We start from the raw sequence: 21,501 nt of genomic DNA, 5'->3' as shown, positions 1-21,501 counted from the left end.
CACTTCCTACCCATTCGGATGAACTACACTCTTGAGGAGTTAGCACGCTTGTACATAAAGGAGATTGTGAGACTTCATGGTGTGCCTACGACTATAATCTCTGATACAGATCCTCGTTTCACTTCAAGATTCTGTGGTACATTTCAAAAGGCTTTCGGAACCCGATTAAGCTTAAGTACGGCTTACCATCCTTAGACAGATGGTCAATCTGAGAGGACGATCCAAACACTAGAGGATATGTTGAGGGCTTGTGTTTTGGACCAACCGGCGAGTTGGGATAGGTATATGCCACTAGTGGAATTTGCATACAATAATACCTACCATGCGAGCATAGGAATGGCTCCGTATGAGGCCTTATATGGGAGGAAATGTCAATCTCCGCTATGTTGGTATGAAGCTGGGGAGAAAAGCTTATTGGGGCCGGAGATGATAGCTGAAACCACTGAACAAGTCAAGAAAATCTGAGATAGGATACTCACTGCATAGAGTCGTCAGAAAAGTTACGCCGATCAGAGGCGAAAGGCCTTGAAATTTGAGGAAGGAGACCATGTTTTCCTTAAAGTTACTCCAACCACGGGAGTGGGAATGGCAATTAAAGCAAAGAAGTTGAATCCTCGGTACTTTGGTCCGTTTCAGATCCTGGAGAGGGTTAGACCGGTGGCGTATTGGATGGCTCTACCACTCCACCTTTTGAACCTACACGACGTATTTTATGTGTCGCAGCTTTGGAAGTATAATCCTGATGCTAGTCATGTGTTAGAACCTGAATCTGTTAAGTTAAAAGAAGATTTGATGCTTCTGGTGACTCCGGTCAAAATTGACGATACTAGTATCAAATGGTTGCGTGAAAAAGAGGTTCCGTTAGTCAAAATGGCATGGAGTCGAGTCGGTGTTGAGGAGAACACTTGGGAACTTGAGTCGGAGATGTGAACTGACTATCCGCACTTATTCTCAGGTAACTGGATTTGAATTTTGTGGGCAAAATTCCCAATTAGGTGGGTAGAATGTAAAACCCGGTTAATTAATGACTAATTAGCTCATAAATGAGAATTTATTTTAGAAAGCCAAAAATGTGATTTTTATGGCTTAATATGATAGAGGAGATTGAAACGAGAATTTCGATACCTATTTTATAGAAATCGGCCCAAGATTGGACCGAACGGGTCAAACCGGGCCAACTGGACCCATACTGGGCCCTTGGCCCAACCAAACTAAACCTAAAACCCTAAAAATAGCATTCTCTCTCCTCACTAAACACTCAAGAACGCTGAAATGGTGAAAGGGAAGGGAAGAATACTCTCTCAAAGTTCTACCTTTGCTTAATCTTCAAACCACCATAACTTTTGATCCAGAGCTCTAATTGCCACATCGTTTGCGACCACGCATTCACCGCGATGAGCTCTACAAAATCCACTACTTTATTCTTGAGGTAAGCCACGAAATTAGTCCAGTTTTCTCAGCCTTAAATTCGAATTTAATGGGAAAAAGTGTTGAGATTTTGGGCTCTTTGATGTTTTAGGACCAAACTAGCTTGAAGGAGAACAGTAACCTTGTCTCCTTGAACCCTTGAGTGTGGTAAGATTCTCAACCCTAGTGGAATTCGTTGATTTATGATGTTGGGTATTGAGTTGTTGTGTTTGAATGTGATAATTGTGGCTTAGGTAGTGTGTATGTGAATATTGAAGCTTGATTAAGATTTTAGAAAGCTTGGAAAAGGACTTTGGTGTGCTAAAATATGTTCTTGGAGATGTTGGAGTTTGGTGAGCTTGTGAAAAAGTGGTTTAGAAGTGCTCCGGATTGAGCGGGAAAATCGACTAAGGTATGGTCTCGGTTTCCTGTATCTAAAATATAATGTGGTGTGAAAAATTAGGCAAGAGGCCCTAAGATAGGAATTGAATTGTTGATGTGGTTGAATGGTTGAGACATATTGTGTGGTCATATATGTAATTGTGAATATTGATGTTTTGATGGTGCGATGCATGAGAGATAAGCATGTTTTGATATATGATTAATGATTGGTTGAGATTGAATTGTGGGTGAAAATCCATGTTGATGGTGGAGGTGATATTGATTGTATGCAATGATGGTTGATTGGATATGGTGTTGTTGGAAATTGGGATGAGGAAGAGTATATGACATGAAATGTGTTTGATATTGATCTATTTGATTGAGATGGATTAAAATGGTGGGATGGTGATTTTGTGAACTCGATAAGAATGTTAATGTATGAGTTAAGGAGCCTTGAGTTGATTTTTGGTATGTTTTCCTTGATTTTAGAAAGGGTGGAATTGGGTTGTTTTGAAAATGGCACTTTGTGGTTTTGTATGAAAATGTGGTTTTTGGGCATACATTGATGAAGCGTAACTTGGACTCCGGATTCCCGTTTTGTGCCAAATTTATTTAGAAATGAAATTGGATCCGGGGTGGTTATGGCGTTTGAAGAACGGGTGAAAAATAATTTAAAACGGAGAAGTTATGCCCGTCGGAAGATTAGGGGTGGGATTTGTGAATTCTGCAGCTTTTTAACTTAGTAAAATTTTTTGCAGAACGCACTCCCACGCGTATGCGTGGCCGACGCGCACGCATCATTTTCAAATTTTCACTACCCACATGTGCACGTGGCCCACGCGTATATGTCGATGAGCTAAATCAGTTGCCCAGCCAAAATTCCCGAGAGTTATGCCTGAGTTGTGCTGGTTTTGTGCCTGGGGCACAAAACGCACCCACGTGTACGCATGGCTGACGCGCAGGCGTCGCCTGGCTTTTCTTCCATCCATGCGTGCGCATGGGGAGACGCGTACGCGTCGCTGTATCTTGCTGCCTTACACGCGTGCTCGTGGGCGACGCGCACGCGTGCCCCTGTTTTCACCCGAAAGTTGATTTTTGAGTTTTCAAAGCCAAATTTCATACTTTTAAGCCTCCGATCTCACTCCTTATGTCTTAAAACTTGATGATATGCCTAGCAATGAGAAATGCTAGCCAATATGGTAACTTGTGGATGAAGAAATGGGAGAATTAATGATGAATGATGAATGATGATCAAGGATCATTGTATGAGATACGGAGGATGAATGTGGAAGTGCTTGATATGCCATGAGTCGAAGGGCTGTAATTGTTAATGAATTGGCTGGTTATGGATTGTATTATGAGCCGAATGGCTGAGATATTGCCGTGTTAGGGCTGAGCTATTATTGAATTATGGATGAGTATGTTTGCATATATGTGTATTGAATGAAATGTGAATGTTGCACTTCCACTATTTGAGATACGAGTTTTCCTGGGAGAAAGCAATGGCTAGCCACCATATGCTCCAAGTGGAGACTCGATACTCTGCTGACTCTATATCGTAAGTGTAGCCAGACACTGGGAAAGTTCCAGATGAGCTCACCCCCGTGAATATACACCAGTGAGGGTGTTGGATATGAATTATGGCTTATGTTGTGAATAACTCGAGTTGGGGATGCACGACAAAGGAACAGTCCAATGGTTAGCTACCAGGACTTGTCGGGTTGGCTATATAACCGACAGATGCTATTATCAACCATTAGGACAGGCATTCATCATATGCATACTATGTGAATTGTTTGGAATTGCCTAATTGACTGCATATTACCTGCTAATTGTCTAAATATCATATCTGCTTTATATCTGTATATCTTCTTATCTGATATAATTGTGTTTGCCATATTATATTACTGTTGGTGGTTGGGAGGTCTGCAGGATTTAGAAAGGGAAATGTTAGTTAGACTGAAGATCTTTAGTCAGTTGCCATTTATGGTTTAGTATGTTTATAAGCTTTGAATTATCTGGTGGAAGTTCTAGGATTGCCTTCGGCTTTTCTAGGACATTACATGTTAGATATGTGGGTACTGTTACCATACAAAGAATCTCCGGTTCTCACCCATGTGGATTTTGTGGTTTTTAGATGTAGGACGTGAGGCTTCTCGCTGAGGCATGCTGGAGACTTCTAGATTAGCAAAGATCCTTGATTCTCGGGACTTTACTTTGGTTTTATGTTTTCACTTAGAAACTTTTATCTCCACTAAATAATGTATATAAATATACTATTTTGACTCCTCTTAGAGGTTGTTTTGGAGAATAGGTTTTGAGACTTTGTCCTTGGGGTTTCCCTTGGGTTTCTTACTTTACATATATGCATATACTTCTATGCTCAGATCGGTTTTTTTCGCAAACCGGATTTTGAGTTTTGATAATCGGACCTTGGCACTCTTTGAATATATTCTTGCGTTAGCTTATCCTTTATCCGTTACGTCATTTTACCGATCGAAGTGTTGCGCTTTCAAGTTACGATTTTGTTTTACCCTTTTTCTTCAAAGGCTCATAGTTATAAACATCTTTCACAATACTACAATTACTAAATTTTATTTTGGAGGTCGTAATACCTCGCCACCTCTGTCTTATGACTTAAGCATAAGGCTCTGTGTGGTCGGGTGTTACATGAGATACCAAGTTCATCACAAAAAAAATTAAAAATAATGATTTTTAAATTTCTTTCCATGATCACTTCTAATAGAAGCAATTTTTAGATCTTTTTCGTCTTGAACATTTTTGCAAAAAATTTTGAATGCTGAAAATGCATCGTTATTATAAGTAAGAAAGAAAACTCAACCAAATCTTATGAAGTCATCAACAATAACTAAGCCATAGTATTTTTCTCCAAGACTTTGAGTTCTAGTAGATCCAAAAAGATCAATATGTAGCAACTCCAAAGGTCTTTTAGTTGAGATATCTTCTTTTTAAAAGAGCTTTTGGTTTGTTTTTTCATTTGACAAGCATCACAAGTGATATCTTTATCAAACTTAATCTTAGAAAGACATCTAAGTAAATCATTTTTTACTAGCTTAAAGATTTGTAACATGCTTGCATGTCTCAATCACTTGTGCCAAAGCCATTTTTCTAAATCCATAGAAAAAAAGCAAGCTACATTTTGTCCTTTTAGTTTATATAGAGTGAGATCATACACATTATCGCATCTATTAGCAACAAACAACACATCACCAGAAATTTCATTCACAACTAAGCATTCTAACTTTTTGAAGATAACCCAATAGCCCAAATCACAAAGTTGACAAATATTTAGAAGATTATGCCTCAAACCATCAACCAAAATAATATTATCAATGAATGTAGAAAAATGTTTACTAACTTTTTCAATGGCAATAATTTTATCCTTTCTATCATCGCCGAATGTCATAAATCCTGAGATCATACACATTATCGCATCTATTAGCAACAAATAGCATATCACAAAAAAAAATTCATTCACAACTAAGCATTCTAACTTTTTGAAGATAACCCAATAGCCCAAATCACAAAGTTGACTAATGACTAAAATATTATGCTTCAAACCATCAACCAAAATCATATTATCAATGAAGATAGAAAAATCTTTACCAACTTTTTTAATGGCAATGATTTTGTCCTTTTCATTAGTGCCGAATGTCACAAATTTAGAATATGAATTGATTTGAACATATTATTTTTTACTTATAACGGTGTTGGAGATTTGATCGGTATTTTAAAATATCTACTATTTGTCGACCTCAACAGTATGATAATGGTTATAATAAAATAATTCAAAAGAGGTTAACCACGATGTGATTATTAATGAGAATTGCCGTGACAATTGTAGAAATAAGTGTCCCAAATCATAATTTGCTTTTTAATTTGGTCTGATTTTAATTATAGTTTATTGAACCGTGTTAAACTAAATCATGGGTTCAAATTTAAAAATATCAATATATCTTTAGGTTAATATTTTTACTAGTAAATTTACTTAATTTTTTTCTTCAATGATAAAAATAAAAAAAAAACTGAAAAATAAGTTATAATTTGTATATCTAAATATAAATAAATTATAATAAAACAAATCATATTAAAAATATTAATTAATTAAACAGTTAATTCAAATCTAAAATATTAGACAATTTTTTACATTTATAATTAAATTAAATATTTACTAAATGTTAATAATTATAATTTTATTAGTTATTGAAATATTTTTGTTTTAATAAAAATAAGAAGTCTAATTTAAAGTTAAGAATGGTATTTCGATTGTAATTAAGTATTAAGTATAATTTTTATTTAAAATAAAGTATGATTTCATTTAAAGTGCACTTAATTATAATTAACTGTACATTAGAGCATTTCTAATACTAGTTCTAATTTAAATTCTATTTTAGATTTTATAAAAATATTTGTGAGACTATATATCATAAATAAGGATTTGAAATTTAAAATAAAATTTACTTCTCCAATACTTAGTCTTAGTTCATTTAAAATTTTATATTATTTTTAATTATTTTAGCACGTTTATTCTTGCAACTAAAAATTAGCATCAATTTGTTTTTTATGAGATTAAATTTAGAACATGAATTGATATGAATTTTATCACTAAAAATCTTAAAAACTCCCTTAAAATAAATCCTTTAAATATTTATCCATTATTGTATTGAGTTATTTTTCATAAAAAAATCACAAATTAATTTGTTGCTCAAAATTAGATATATGTTAATTAGTAATTATGTACTAAATTATTTAATGTTATAAAAATTCAAAGATCAATTTATGTATTTATATTAATATGTAATTTGTTGAGACAAAAATAGTTTATAATCAACAAAATAATAAAAATATCATTCTAAATTCTTTTTAATTCTTCATTAACACACAAATATTTTTTAAAAAAATAAGAGTATATATGCACATTGGTTCTTAAAGAATTTTGTTTCGGACGTTTTGGTCCCCAAGAAAATCTTACTACATCGAAGTCCTTAAACGTTATAAAAATAGGATATATAAGTCTTTACTTTAGTCAGACCCATTATTTTTATTAGAATAAATAAATACTCAAAAGTATGATAAAATGACCTATATATCTTACTTTATAATGTTCAAAAATCTGTATATAATAAAAAATTTTTGAAAACAAAACGATGCGAAATTTCTTAAAGATCTATTTAAATATATGCTCAAAAAATAATAAATAATTTTTTAAAAAATATTCTTATTATCCACCTTTCTTTTCAAACCATAAATAGTAAAGACTAAATAGTATTTTCATTAAAAGATTGTGTGGATAAAAATCAATGTTGATTGAACAGACAATCAATGAGTAAGCAAACAATCTAATTATATGTGCTTCTTCATTGTTAAAAAACCATGTTGGTTCGGTTTTAGTAGACCTGTAGAAAAATTGCTTGTAACAACATAATAAATTATTATTTAATTAATTTATATTAATCAATTATCAATGTTGGAAAAATTCAAATTAGATTAGAGAGAGAGCGCGCGCTATGAATTTATTCTCACGGCGAAAACGCCTTTCGGTGGCCCACCTTCTTCTTCACGGCAGTACTGTTTTCTACGCCATCCTGTCTGGAACCTAGAGTTATCTCTGTCTATCGTCTCCTGATTTTTCACTTATCTGCTCAAGGGACTTTGTTACTGTGTGGGTGGCCACAGTTGTCACAGCAATTCTCATTAGTAATCACACGGTAATTAACCTCTTTCGAACTACTTTGTTATCACCATTACCATACTGTTGACGTCAACAAATAGCAGATATGTTGGAACACGGACCAAATCTCCAACACTGTTACAAACTTATAGGTCAATGTTACGGATCCCGGACCCAGGATTAGACCCGAACCCGGATTCCCGGGTCCGACCCGCCTCTCTTTTCTAGAAGGCCCGAAACCGGCCCTCTCTAGAGCTCCTAACCAACTTTCGAATTCAAACGTCTTCCTTATCTTAGCCAAATAAAGATAAGATAAGATATTCACTATCACCTATAAATAGAAGACCCAGGTCCCTCCAGGTATTCATTCATTCCACACACTTTACACCTCTCAGATCCATTCTGTCTTGAGCGTCGGAGTGTCTTTGCAGGTACCTCCCCCCATCGCTCCAGTCACGCGACCCGGTCTTCGCCTCGACCTGCAGGTTCCCGATCCATCCTTCAACCCGTACCAGAGACATCTTGTACATTGGCGCCGTCTGTGGGAAATTGCGCCGTCCAAAGCCGGAATGGGAGACGTACTGGAAGAAACCTCCTCAGGCCGGGATGACTCTCGACCGCTCCATCCGACCCCAGAACACCAGGAGGTCATAAACCAAGGCAGGATAGCAAGCACTATCCACCACATGAACGATCATATCACGGAACCGCGACACCCCCAGAAAACAGGGGACAAAGCGGCACAAATCATTCAAGACCTCTGCCTCCGGGTCCAGGAACTCGAAGGCAAATTGGCCACCAAGGAAAGACACAACAACGAACACGGAAGCCATGCAACTTCCCGATCAAAATCTCGCCATGGAAGGTCGCCAACTCGGCGACACGACAGAAGAAATGGTCGCAGCACCTCACGCAACCACGGACGAGAGAAATCGCCAGAACGGCGACACAGCAAAAGGCACAACCGCAGCGCTTCCCGTGATCTGAGTCGTCAGCACGACTCGAACGAAGATCGGCGACACCGAGATACCAAGCGCACAAGAAACGACCACACAATAATGGGAGCCACACCTTTCACAGAAAGGATTTTAAGAGCAAAACTCCCTAAAGGTTTCGACAAACCCACCGACATGAAGTACGACGGAACCAAAGATCTCCAGGAGCATCTAACGGCCTTCGAGGCCAGGATGAACTTAGAAGGAGCAGCCGACGCGGTCTGATGCAGGGCCTTCCTGGTAACCCTAGCAGGACCGGCAATCAAATGGTTCAACGCCCTCCCAAACGGATCCATAGCCAGTTTCCACGACATAACGCGAAAGTTCATGGCCCAGTTCACGACCAGAATCACTAAAGCCAAACACCCCATCAGCCTACTTGGGGTCACGCAAAAACAAGAAGAATCCACAAGGAAATACCTCGACCGCTTCAACGATGAATGCTTAATGGTCGACGGACTCACAGATTCCGTCGCAAGCCTCTGCCTAACCAACGGGCTCATGAACGAAGTTTCTCAAACACCTCACCACCAAACCAGTATGGACCATGCACGAGATCCAGAACGTCGCCAAAGATTACATCAATGACGAGGAAGTCAGCCAAGTCGTCGCCGCCAATAAATGACAACACGGCAACGCCCAACACGGCAACTTGGCGCCCCGACATAACCCACCACCTAAAGAAAATCAAAGGGACCACCCCAAACTGACAAACACAAACCGACCACCAAGAATCGGCAAATTCTCTAATTACACGCCCCTGACAGCACCAATTACCGAGATATACTACCAGATCGCAGATCGAGCCATCATTCCAAAAGCCCGACAACTCAAAGAAAGAACAGGCGGCAACAAAACCCTTTACTGGGATCAACCCCATTGGTCTTAACAGTGTCACAGATTTACAAGAATTTAGCTAAGAACTGATGAGGATCTTTCAATGGAAGTCCATGAAACTTGCAATTCTGTTGCATCAGAGAAACTAATTGAGGCTTAAGCTCAAAGTTGTTTGCTCCAATGGCAGGGATTGAGATGCTTCTCCCATAGAAGTCGGGAGTAGGTGCAGTAAAGTCACCAAGCACATTCCTTGCATTGTTGGCATTGTTGTTGTTTTCGGCTGCCATGGCTTCTTCTTGTTTGAAAGTTTCTGTTAGGTCCTCTATAGAGAGTTGTACTTTAGCTTCTTTTAGCTTTCTCTTCAAGGTCCTTTCAGGTTCAGGATCAGCTTCAACAAGAATGCCTTTGTCCTTGTTCCTGCTCATATGAAAAGAGAGGAGAAGAAAATAGGGAATCCTCTATGTCACAGTATAGAGATTCCTTGAGGTGTCAGAGGAAAATAAAAATAGAAGGATGAGGTAGAGAAGAGAGAATTCAAACTTATCAAGAGGGACAGAGTTCGAATTGCTGATAATGGAGAAGTGTTAGTCCTTTAAATAGAAGGATTTGGGAAGAGAGGAAGAATTTTCGAAATTAAAGTAAAAAGATTTTGAAATAATTAAAAGAAATTTTGAAAATTTGGTAAATGATTTTCGAAAACTAAGATTGGGAAAGAAATTAAGTGATTTTTTGAAAACCTAACGAAGTTGGTCTCCTACAGCAAACAAAGTTAAAAAAGTAATCCCTGAAAGAGACCTGACAAAGGTCCAAGAAAGAGGATTACAAAAATAACTTAGAAGAGATCGACCTAACGAAGTCGGTCTCCTACAGCAAACAAATTTATAAAAGTAATCCCTAAAAGAGACCTGACAAAGGTCCAAGAAAGAGGATTACAAAAATAACTTAGAAGAGATCGACCTAACGAAGTCGGTCTCCTATAGCAAACAAAGTTATAAAAGTAATCCCTGAAAGAGACCTGACAAAGGTCCAAGAAAGAGGATTACAAAAATAACTTAGAAGAGATCGACCTAACGAAGTCGGTCTTTTCAAAACCCTCAGGAGTGTGCACACGCACAGACCCTTGTGCGGCCGCACACATCCTGTTTCTCAAAATTTTAATTATTTTCAACTATTCTACCTTCCCAACATGGTTGTAAGCTTCTAAGACACCATTTTAAAACTTATGGGCTTAACTTTGAGTATTGGAATAGGGGATGTAACTTAAGGTTTTAGAGCACGATTTTATGATAAATTAGAAAACGAAGGCTTAGGTTTCTGGCGTGCTGAGAATGATTTGACGTTGGGTGGAGGATGAGTGATATATGAGATACGGAATGATGAACCTTTGACATTGGAAAATTGAGTTATGAAAGGGACAGTGGTTGAGAGGAGTCGAGGACTCGGATTGAGACGATGGATCTCTGCATACTGAAAATATTTTCTGAAAACCATTGAAATATTGTTTTCTACCTGTTTGTATGCTTTGTTTACTTGTAATGGTTTGCTTAGTTGAATAACATGCCTAATTACTATCTGAATTAATTACTTTATATGCTTATACTTGTGAGTTACTTGCATTGTATATTACTTGTGCTTTCTACTGGGATTGAGGAGGTTCGGAAGGTGGTGGCGATGGGATCGCATGGAGGATCGGTTGGTGAAAGAGAAGGGCGCAACCCAAGAGCGCAAAAAGAACCCCCTAGGGAAAACCCAGAAGAAGACCCAACCATCATAGTAAACGTCATCACAGGCAAAGACATAACGGGCAAGTCAAAATCAACATTGAAAAAAGATCTCAAGGTCATGGCTGTCAGAAACCAAGCCCCTACCACCTTGGCTGACAATACGATAACCATCCTACCCGAGGATTGTCAGCACGGCACCTCGGCTAAAGACGCCCCTTTCGTCATCTCAGCAAGGATCGGAACAGGACTAGTACGAAGGATACTGGTAGACACCGGGGCAGACTCAAACATCCTTTTCCAGGGAGCCTTCGACAAGCTCGAACTCCACAACGACAACCTCTAAACACACCGCAATGGTGTCACGGGACTCGGAGATAACTTCCTTAAACCAGACGGCTCGATCACCCTCCCCATCACCATAGGGACAGGTAACCAAAGGAAGATAATCCTAGCCGAATTCATGGTCCTCAAAGACTCCACAGCCTACAACGTCATCCTCGGAAGAAAAATAATCAATGACTTTTCCACTGTCATCTTTACCAAATACCTCCTCATGAAGTTCACAACCGACGACGGCTCGATCGGTACTATCCACGGAGACAGAGAAGTCGCAGCGAGTGCGACAACACCAGCCTAGCCCTACGGAAGAAATCCCGAGATGCGGCCGGAATATTCCTAGCCGACCTGGACGCTCGACAAGACGGCCAACCCAGGCCAGAGCCAGAAGGCGACATGGAAAAACTACAAATAGGGCCAACCAAAGAGGAATACACCTTCATCAACAGGAACCTCCCATACGATCTTAAAGAGGATCTTTCCCAACTCCTGAAGCAAAATAGAGACCTATTCGCGTTCACACCAACCGACATGCCGGGAATAAACCCCGACCTAATGTCCCACCGGTTAGCCGTGGACCCCAAAGCTAAACCCGTAGCACAAAGAAGACGAAAAATGTCACCAGACTGAACCGCCGAAGTCAAGAAGCAAGTCAAAGCCTTACTCGAAGCCAACTTCATAAGGGAACTCCCTTACACGACCTGGCTAGCCAACGTCGTACTGGTCAAAAAATCTAACGGAAAATGGCGAATGTGCGTCGACTACACAGACCTCAATAAAGCCTGCCCAAAAGACGCCTTTCCCCTACCAAACATCGACGGATTAGTAGATACCGCATCCGGCCATCGATACCTCAGCTTCATGGACGCATACTCCGGCTACAACCAGATTCCGATGCACCGACCTGACGAAGAAAAAACAGCATTCATCACCCCAGAAGGGACATATTGTTACACGGTAATGCCCTTCGGCCTAAAAAATGCCGGAGCCACTTACCAAAGACTCGTCAACAAGATATTTCAGAATCTGTTCGGAAGCAAACTAGCAGTCTACATAGATGACATGCTCGCCAAGACCGAGTCAGGCGAACAACTCGTCAGCGACCTTAACCTCATAATGAACACCCTACGGAAACACCAGATGCGACTCAATCCAACAAAATGTGCCTTCGAAATAGAGGCGGGAAAGTTCCTCGGCTTTATGATCACGCAACGCGGAGTCGAAGCCAACCTGGAAAAATGTCATGCCATCCTTGAAATGACAAACCCTAAAAACCTTAACGACATCCAAAAGCTCACCGGACGGCTCACAGCGTTATCCCGCTTCCTCGGAGCATCGGCACAAAAATCAATACCCTTCTTTAAGTTAATGAAGAAAGGAGCCCCTTTCAACTGGGAAGCAAAATGCGAAGAAGCATTCCAACACTTCAAAAGAGTCTTAGCAGAACCACCGGTTCTCGCTAAACCTCAAACAGGAGAAACCATGTACCTATACCTCTCCATAACTGAAGAAGCACTCGCAGCGGCGCTCATCCGCGAAAACAAGAGAAAGGAACAAGAACCTATCTACTTCATAAGCAAAGTCTTGCAAGAAGCAAAAACTCGCTACTCACGTCTAGAAAAATTAGCTTTCGCACTCCTCACGGCTTCCCGGCACCTGCGACAATACTTCCAGGCCCACCCCGTGACGGTCCGAACCGACCAGGCGGTCAAACAAGTACTACAAAAACCCGACCTAGCGGGAAGAATGCTAGCATGGTCCATCAATATCGCCGAGATGACCCCAGGAAACTCCACCCCCGAATCATGGAAACTACATGTTGACGGCTCATCGAACGTCACCTCCGGAGGTGCCGGAGTCATTCTCGAGAGTCAGAATGGAGTCGTAATCAAACAATCAGTACGATACAAATTTCCAGTATCGAACAACCAAGCAGAATATGAGGCCCTCTTGGCAGGCCTAGCCCTAGCCTGGGAAGTCGGAGCAAAGGTCCTAGAGGTAAATACCGATTCACAGGTAGTCAGTTCCCAAATTAACGGAGACTACCAGACACGAGATCCCCTACTCCAACAATACCTCGCCAAGGTAAACAAACTGAAAGAAGGATTCGAGCACGTTACCATACAACACGTTCCTAGGGAATGAAACGCCAAGGCAGACCTACTTTCCAAACTAGCCAGTACCAAACCAGGACACGGTAACAAATCGCAAATTCAGGAAGTTGTTACGTCGCCCTCGGTGTCAACGACAACCAACGCTCATCTGACATTCTCGAACCAGGGATCTTGGACCTACCCTATCCTGCAGTACCTCCTCGACGGAACACTGCCGCCAGACCCCAAAGAGGGAAAAAGAATAAAAAGGGAAGCCGCCAACTATACCGTTATCGCAGGACAACTATACAAACGTGGATTCTCGCAACCTCTGCTCAAATGCGTCGAACCCGGGGACACGGAGTACATACTCCGCGAAATCGACGAAGGTTGCTGCGGCCACCACGTCGGAGGTAAAACATTAGCCCAAAAAGTCATCAGGGCAGGCTACTTCTGGCCCACGGTTATCCGGATTCCATACAGATAGTTAAAAACTGCGACAAATGCCAAAGTCACGCCAATATCCACCAAGCCGCCCCTCACCAGCTCAGCATCATATCGGCAGAACGGCCATTCGGCACTTGGGGGATCGACCTCGTCGGGCCCTTCCCTACGGCACCCGATCAACTCAGGTATCTCATCGTCGCCATAGACTACTACACCAAATGGATCGAAGCCGAACCCCTGGCCTCTATAACGGCAACCCAATGCCGAAAATTCCTCTGGCGACAGATCATCACCCGATTCGGGATCCCCGAGATCGTTATCTCGGACAACGGAACCCAATTTGCTAACAAAAAGTTCAGAGAATTTTTAGAAGGGCTACGTGTATCTCACCGTTTCAGCTCGGTAGAACACCCCCAAACAAACGGACAGGTGGAATCCGCGAACAAAATAATCGTCAAAGGACTCAAGAAGCGGCTCGACAAAGCCAAAGGACTATGGGCCGACGAACTCGGATCGGTCCTATGGTCATACCGAACCACACCTCAAACGACCACGGGAGAAACACCTTTCCGATTAACATACGGTGTGGAGGCGATCATCCTGGTAGAAATCGGAGACCCAAGCCCCAGAAAAACGGTCGGAGGTAATGATGAGGAAGCAGAACGAGACCTCATTGACGAAGAAAGAAGCATAGCTCATATCAAAGAGCTAGCCCTAAAACAAAGAATCAGCTTAAGATACAACCATGGCGTCGTCCGACGAGACTTTGCAACCGAAGACCTCGTCCTACGACGAAACGACATCGGTCCCCCAACCCCAGGAGAAGGGAAACTCACTCCCAACTGGGAAGGACCATACAGAATCAAGGCTGTAATCGGAAAGGGAGCATATAAACTTGAACGGCTTAACGGCAATGAAGTCCCAAGGACATGGAACGCCACCAACTTACGGCGATACTACACTTAGGCCGACCTAACTAGGTCACCCCTTTTCTCTTTATTGTTTATGTCTCTTCTTTACCTATCTTCCCATTTTACGACTCTTAAATTTTAATTTTCGCTTAAGTATCAATCCTGGGTACTTTTTTTCCCCAAAGACGGAGGGTTTTAACGAGGCCCAACCATCAATAAAATTCCATTAAAAGCTATTTCTATCTTTCTAAATGTCCCAAATACGGAACAAAGACATGGCCACGACTGGGGGACCGATCACCCCCCAGGCCCAACACACGGATATCCACGATAAACCCGACCAAACGGCGGTCTGAGGAAACAAATAAAACACACAAACGGAATAGCTTAAAATGAAATATACCAAAAAGGCCCGAACGGCCAAAAAATACCATAAAATGGAATATACAAAGGAGGCACGAACGGCCGAAAATATCATTAAATGATGTCCGATATTATGAAGTAGCAATTACACGGCCCATGGCCATCCAAAACATTCAAAACACAGTTCCAAATGAAATTCAAAAAACAAAGATAGAAAGCCACTCGAAGTCGACAATCTGGCCATCACGAACAGTCTTGAAAGCTCCCATCACGGACACATCCACACCTGGAGCCAGCACTAAAGCCTGAGCCCTCATTGTCTCCTCAGTAGCCGCAATCACACCCTTAGCATCAGCCAGCAACTCCGTTTTCTCCCTCTTCAAGTATCTTTTGAAAAAGTACTACTAAGTTTTTTATAAAAAGTTTGGGGGGCCATGGCCCCATTGTCTGAACTAAGCTCCGCCACTGGTTTATTGGGTCGTCGTTGTTGTTTAAGTTGTATTAGGCACTCTTAATTTGAGTAATGTAAGGTTGGTTAAGTCAATGAATGTCGACATGTTTGTTTAGTGTACTAAATTCATCTGAGTAAGTCCATTTATTTTATATGTTTAATTGAATCACTTTTATATGTTTGTTTATGTATTTATACTACCTAACATGTAAACCTTGGGAAGCTAGGGGGGTTTACGTTGAAGCCATTCTCTTCATAAACCGTGGGAAGCTAGAAGGGTTTATGTTCAACGAATTCTCTTCATAAACCGTGGGAGGCTACCACGATTTATGCCTAATGTGTTCCAACCATAATCCGTCCCTGGTAGCAACGGTTTACGTAGAAATTAGAAACCGTGGTTGGCTACCACGGTTTACATAATAGTAAAAATGCACATGCACGTAACAAGTTTTCATTTTGTGCATTTAGGTAAAGGATTCACTCAATTTATTTATTTGGGTAAATTGCCCTTATTATTATTTAATAAATATTTTATGTTTAAAATATTATTTATTTGTTTATTTATTTATTTAATTTAACTCATCTATAATTTTATTTCTATTGTTATATTATTGATGAATCTGCATTTTATGGTATTTATTTGCTCTATATGGGTGGATTTTATTGACTTTTTTTGCATTTATTCATTGAAATAGCATGCTTTTGTGAATTCTTTTTTAATTGTGCTTAATTGTGAAAAACATGCTTTTCATGCTTAAATTGCCAATTTTAATTCACTTTTCTCCCATTCGATGCCTTGATATGTTTGTTTGAGTGATTTAAGGTTTTGAAGGCAAGAATGGCTTGAGAAAGAGGAAGGAAAGCATGCAAAGTGGAAGAATTCAAGAAAGGAAGGATTTAGAAAGTTGTTAATCATGACCTCTTTGTACTAAATTGATCATAACTTGAGCTACAGAAGTCCAAATGAGGCGGTTCCAGTGGCATTGAAAGCTAACATCCGGGGCTTCAAAATGATATACAATTTGTCATAGTGGACATGGAGTTTGGGTGTGCGTACGCACAAGTCCCAGCACGTGACCTCATTGAATGCAATTCGCTGGCAGCGATTTTTGGGCTTCCAGAGCCCAATCCAACTCATTTCTGAAGCTATTTCAAGCCAAATTGAAGAGGGATGAAGGGGGAGTAATTAGGTTTAGGTTTTTACATGTTTTAGTTAGTTTTCTAGATAAAGAAGCTCCCACTTCTCTCTAAAATTTAGGGTTTTTGTCTTAGTTTCTCTTTAATTTTAGTCTTTAATTCTTATTTTAGTATAGTTTCATTTATCTTTTTATGCTTTCATGTCTTGATCCTCTTCATTTCTTTTGTTATTTTCTCAATTTTGTCATTTCTAGTTTATGAACACTCTTGTTACTTTTAATTCATTTAATTTAATTTTGATATTTTATGCTTCTTCGATACTTATTTGAGTTATTATTATCATTTTATTGCAATTGGTTGTTATAGAATTTATTTTTATTGTAATTATGATATTTTCCCTTTTATGCATGCTAGGTGTTTGATAAATGTCTCTTCTAATTTTTGTATAGTTTTTCACACTCTTGGTTAGGAATTGGGTAATTAGGTGAACTTGAGTCATGGATGTCCATTCTACATTGTGATTAGGATTGTTAACTGGTTTGGTTTCCACTAACGCTAGTCTTTCACTAAGCTAATTAGTGAGTTGACTAGGACTTATGGATTGAGATCAATTATGCCCTTTTGACTTATCCTCAATGTTAGGATAGACTGATTGGGATTAATTCTACACAATTACCATGTTTGTGGTCCATAACTAGGATAAGAATCCTCAGTTTCCCAATCCTTGCCAAGAGTCCTTTTTGCCACTTGCATTCCATTTTCAATTGATTTGCTTTGAGTTTTAATTCCCTTGCATGCTTATTCACTTTCTTGCCTTTTAATTTTCTTGTCACTTGCAATCATAATCCCAACTCCCTCATAGCCAATAATATGACACTTAATTGCAATTCCTAGGGAGAACGACCCGGAAGTTTAAATACTCTTGGTTATTTGTGTTGATTGTGACATCTTTGAATTAAAATTTGATGTTGGTCAATTGTTGGGTTTGGACTATACTTGCAACAGAGATATTCTATCTTGAGAAATTCCAAACCTACTTTTGGCCTTCCATCAATTATCGTTGGCTTTTTAAGATATTGTTGATACTTGTTATGTTATTATTGGTTATTTAAAATTTGATGTTGGGATTTGTTATATGTATTTAATTTTTTTTTAATTTATGAAATCGTAAATCCAATTCAATCCAAACCGCTTGAAATTGGATCGGGTCGGATCGGATTTTTTTTAAAAAATCATCCAATTTAACCCGCACCGCAAGTAAAATTAGTGTTCGAATCGGATGAATTTTTTAACTCAAAATTTATTCAAACCGCACCGCAAATACCCCTATCATTTATTGATATTTTTGGAGTATACAAGCCTACCATCAGATTTAGTCCGTTAAAGTTACCGTAAAACTCTTTTTTTAAGGATGCTTACGGTTTAATAGTTAAAAGATTAAAGAAAAAAAAAGGTCTTTATAATAACATCAATAAACCTAATTGTCCAGACCATACGCATCAGACCCTGTTTAATTCGGCCCATTTACATAATCAGACCATAATCGTTCAGCAATCCTAAGTCCCCTCCCTTAATGTCAAGCTCGAACTCTGTGGCTCACCGCGTGCTCTGTCGCCCAAGCTCTCTCCTCTCTTGGCTCTAGTCTCTCTCACTGTCTCTGGTGTCGTGCTCATCGACACTCTCTTCGTTTTGATATCTCTCACTGTCTCCGGTCTAGCACTCGGTAGCGATCGTGCACCATTCGTGCTCTCGTCGTCCCTGGCGGTAGACACAGCAGGTCCCGGGATTTGTCTTCGTCACTCCCTGACTCGTCACCGTCTTGCAGTTAGTCCCACACCTTCGTTTCGCTCGTAGTCGTCTTGGCCCCCCTTTCGCTACAATTTCTCTTGGTATGTTGCAATTCCTCCATAACTTGGTTTTAATTTATCAATTATTGCTTTAAAGTTTGATGATCTTTGTGTGGTTACTTCTAGAGATCCCTTAGTTGGGGTTTGTCGTTTTATTTTGGGAGTTACGGATAGCTTCTGATTCATCTGCTTCTCATATAACAACAACATATAAATATCACCTGTGCATTCTGCTGGTAATTTTAATAATCCAATGGATTATTTAAATAATGTGTGAATTTAGAGGTTTTATAATTGAATTTTTGAGGGATGATGGATATAGAAGTTAAAGTAGAATTAGCTGATGTAGTTTGTGTAAGCAATTAGAAATATACTAAAAAAAATTTTTATATGTTAGTAGCAGAATAATGATGAGACTTTATGTCTGCACTCTACACTCTGCAAACACAATTAAAAGTGCCATCCAATTATATTTTTTTATCAGTATAAATTTATTCACCTGAAAAAAAAGGGAGAAAAATGGCAAAGCATAGCTTCAGCTTAATAATGTAAGTGTAAGGAAGACAAAAGAGAGAGGAAGAGAGAAATATTTGAAGATTGAAAGAAGAAAATGCTAAAAGAAACTTGTTATTAATGTGTGTCAAAGATTTAGAGTGAGTAGTTATTTATATAGCAATATAGCAAACTTAGAACTAAAGAAACAAGGCACTAATAACTACCTAAATCAAAAAAATTTTGCTAAATCAAAAAATTTTCACAATACTTTTCTATATATGCTAATATTTTTTCTCTCCTCCCAATTCAGGATGATTTTAAAGCCAATCTGAATTTGCTTTTTAGTTTATGAAAACTAGTCGAAGACAATAATTTTGTAAGCACGTGTCACTTATTCAGACAAGGAGATGTGAGCTACAGTAATAGTACCTTTGATTACCCGATTTTTTATAAAATAAGTTCTATTGTATAGGGTCAAACTATACTCAATAGTAGCAGAATAATCATAAGGTAAGCAATAAACACCAAATCCTGCATTTATTCCATAGATATGTTAGTTAGTTATATGGTGAACAATGTAGATGGCACTGAAAGAGAGGGAAGGAGAGATATTTGAGATCACTAAAAGCAAAGAGGTGCTAAACAATAACTTAGAGCCTTCTGTAGTAGTCTTCGTCTTTTCACTGCTCAAGAAAGCCTTCTCTTAATTTTATGTTACTATAAGGTATATATATTATTCGAATATAATCCAAATGTTTAAGAAGAACAAATGCTGGTTTTAGCACCAAATTCAGCGAATGAGTATAGACCAATTGTTTAAGAAGAACAAATGCTGATTTTAAATAATTGCCTTTTATGTTTATTGATAGTTTAATTTAATTAATTGAATGGAGCCGTGTTAATAGATAAATTTAGCCTAACTTTTCATGTATAAACTTAATAAATACTTTGTCTTGAAATAATATACTCTACGATTTTGGATTGTTATTTCACAATAAATAACTTTTGCATGTCAAACTAGTACTTGTTATTTAATAAAATTTGCAATGGCATTTGAAAAGGAATGCACATTCTTTATGGGGAATAAAGAGCATTGTTAAATGTTAATTAAGCTATTACATACGGCAAGAGCATGAATTTAGTGAGTTACAACTCATATTTAGCAATGAAAAATATACTTCAAATATATAGACAGGAAGTGTTTGGTGAGTTTCAGTGTAATGGAATTTGATAGAGAAGCATACACTAAATTCATGATAATGTGATTGATGATGATAGCTATTAGCTAAGTTTTGATGGGATACATATACTCTTAACCAGTGACGGACCCAGAAAATTTTAAGAGTGGGGGCAAAAAATATATATACTAAAATAAATTTTGTTAAATATTGTTAATTATGCTAAAAATATATTGGAGATATGAAATAAAAAAAATTAATGAACACTTTCATTCTTAAAATACTATTCATTATGTATAATTTTATGTTTTTTTATTTTTAAATCTTGATCTTAAAACATTTTAATTAAATTAGAGAGAATTTGTCATCTTTATTAATTTTACTTCTATTAATTTTTATACACATTTAATGATAAAAGAATGAATCAATTGGCACATTAGTGCCTATTAATATACTAGTATTTATAATTTGAAATTGAAATTATATATAAATACAAAAAAAAAACTAAATTTGTATATGAAAAATATATTTATATAAAATAATAAAAATTTAATTTATAATTATTTTCTCTTTTTTTTAAATAATTAATTATTTATATATTTTTTATTTAATTTTGATATACTGTCTGATTAAAAATTTTACGCAATTATATATTATAATTAAAAAAAACTACTTTTTACATTCATCATGTAAATAGTTATCTAAAAAAATAAATATAATTAAATGACAGTGTAAAAAAATATATATTTTAATATATCAAATTAACTTCAATATTTTTAAACAATTATCCTACTACTCATTATAATTTTCAAATATTAATTACCTCTTATTCAATTAAAAAGTTTTTTTGTTATGATATTTATAACATAAAATACTTTTTAATCTAAAATAGTTGTTACAAACAAAATTATTTAAGAGATAAAATAAAAGTACTATATAATTTTAAAATAAAGAATATCAATTAATAGATAGATACTATTTTTTTTATCTCAACTAATTTTTGAAGATAAAAAAGATACTCATAATTTTGTTTATATTTAGAAAATTTTAGTTTGATAATTAACTGATTGATTAATTTAAAAATTTATGTTATCATTGTTAATTATTTTTTATTGAGTTAATTTATTTACTTATTTTAAATTGTGATATTAAATCAAGTTTAATAAAATAAATATTGTTACATGTTAAACTTAAACAAAAATTATTT

At 37.8% G+C, this 21,501-nt stretch overlaps 1 protein-coding gene across 1 annotated transcript; it reads left to right on the top strand.

Annotated features, from left to right (window-relative positions):
• The first annotated feature begins 585 nt into the window (after nucleotides 1-585).
• Nucleotides 586-930, top strand: LOC112786095 (uncharacterized). Its single transcript, XM_025829514.1, has one exon. It carries the CDS (start codon nucleotides 586-588, stop codon nucleotides 928-930), a length of 345 nt encoding a protein of 114 aa, XP_025685299.1.
• The last annotated feature ends 20,571 nt before the right edge of the window (nucleotides 931-21,501 follow it).

The sequence above is a fragment of the Arachis hypogaea genome, chromosome 20 (genome assembly GCF_003086295.3).
Source record: "Arachis hypogaea cultivar Tifrunner chromosome 20, arahy.Tifrunner.gnm2.J5K5, whole genome shotgun sequence".
NCBI lineage: Eukaryota > Viridiplantae > Streptophyta > Magnoliopsida > Fabales > Fabaceae > Arachis > Arachis hypogaea.
This window is presented reverse-complemented; position numbering and strand designations above follow the sequence as displayed.

Bases quoted from the DNA above. Each gene is read 5' to 3' on its own strand.
- LOC112786095 (XM_025829514.1), top strand. From the start codon at position 586: ATGGCAATTAAAGCAAAGAAGTTGAATCCTCGGTACTTTGGTCCGTTT.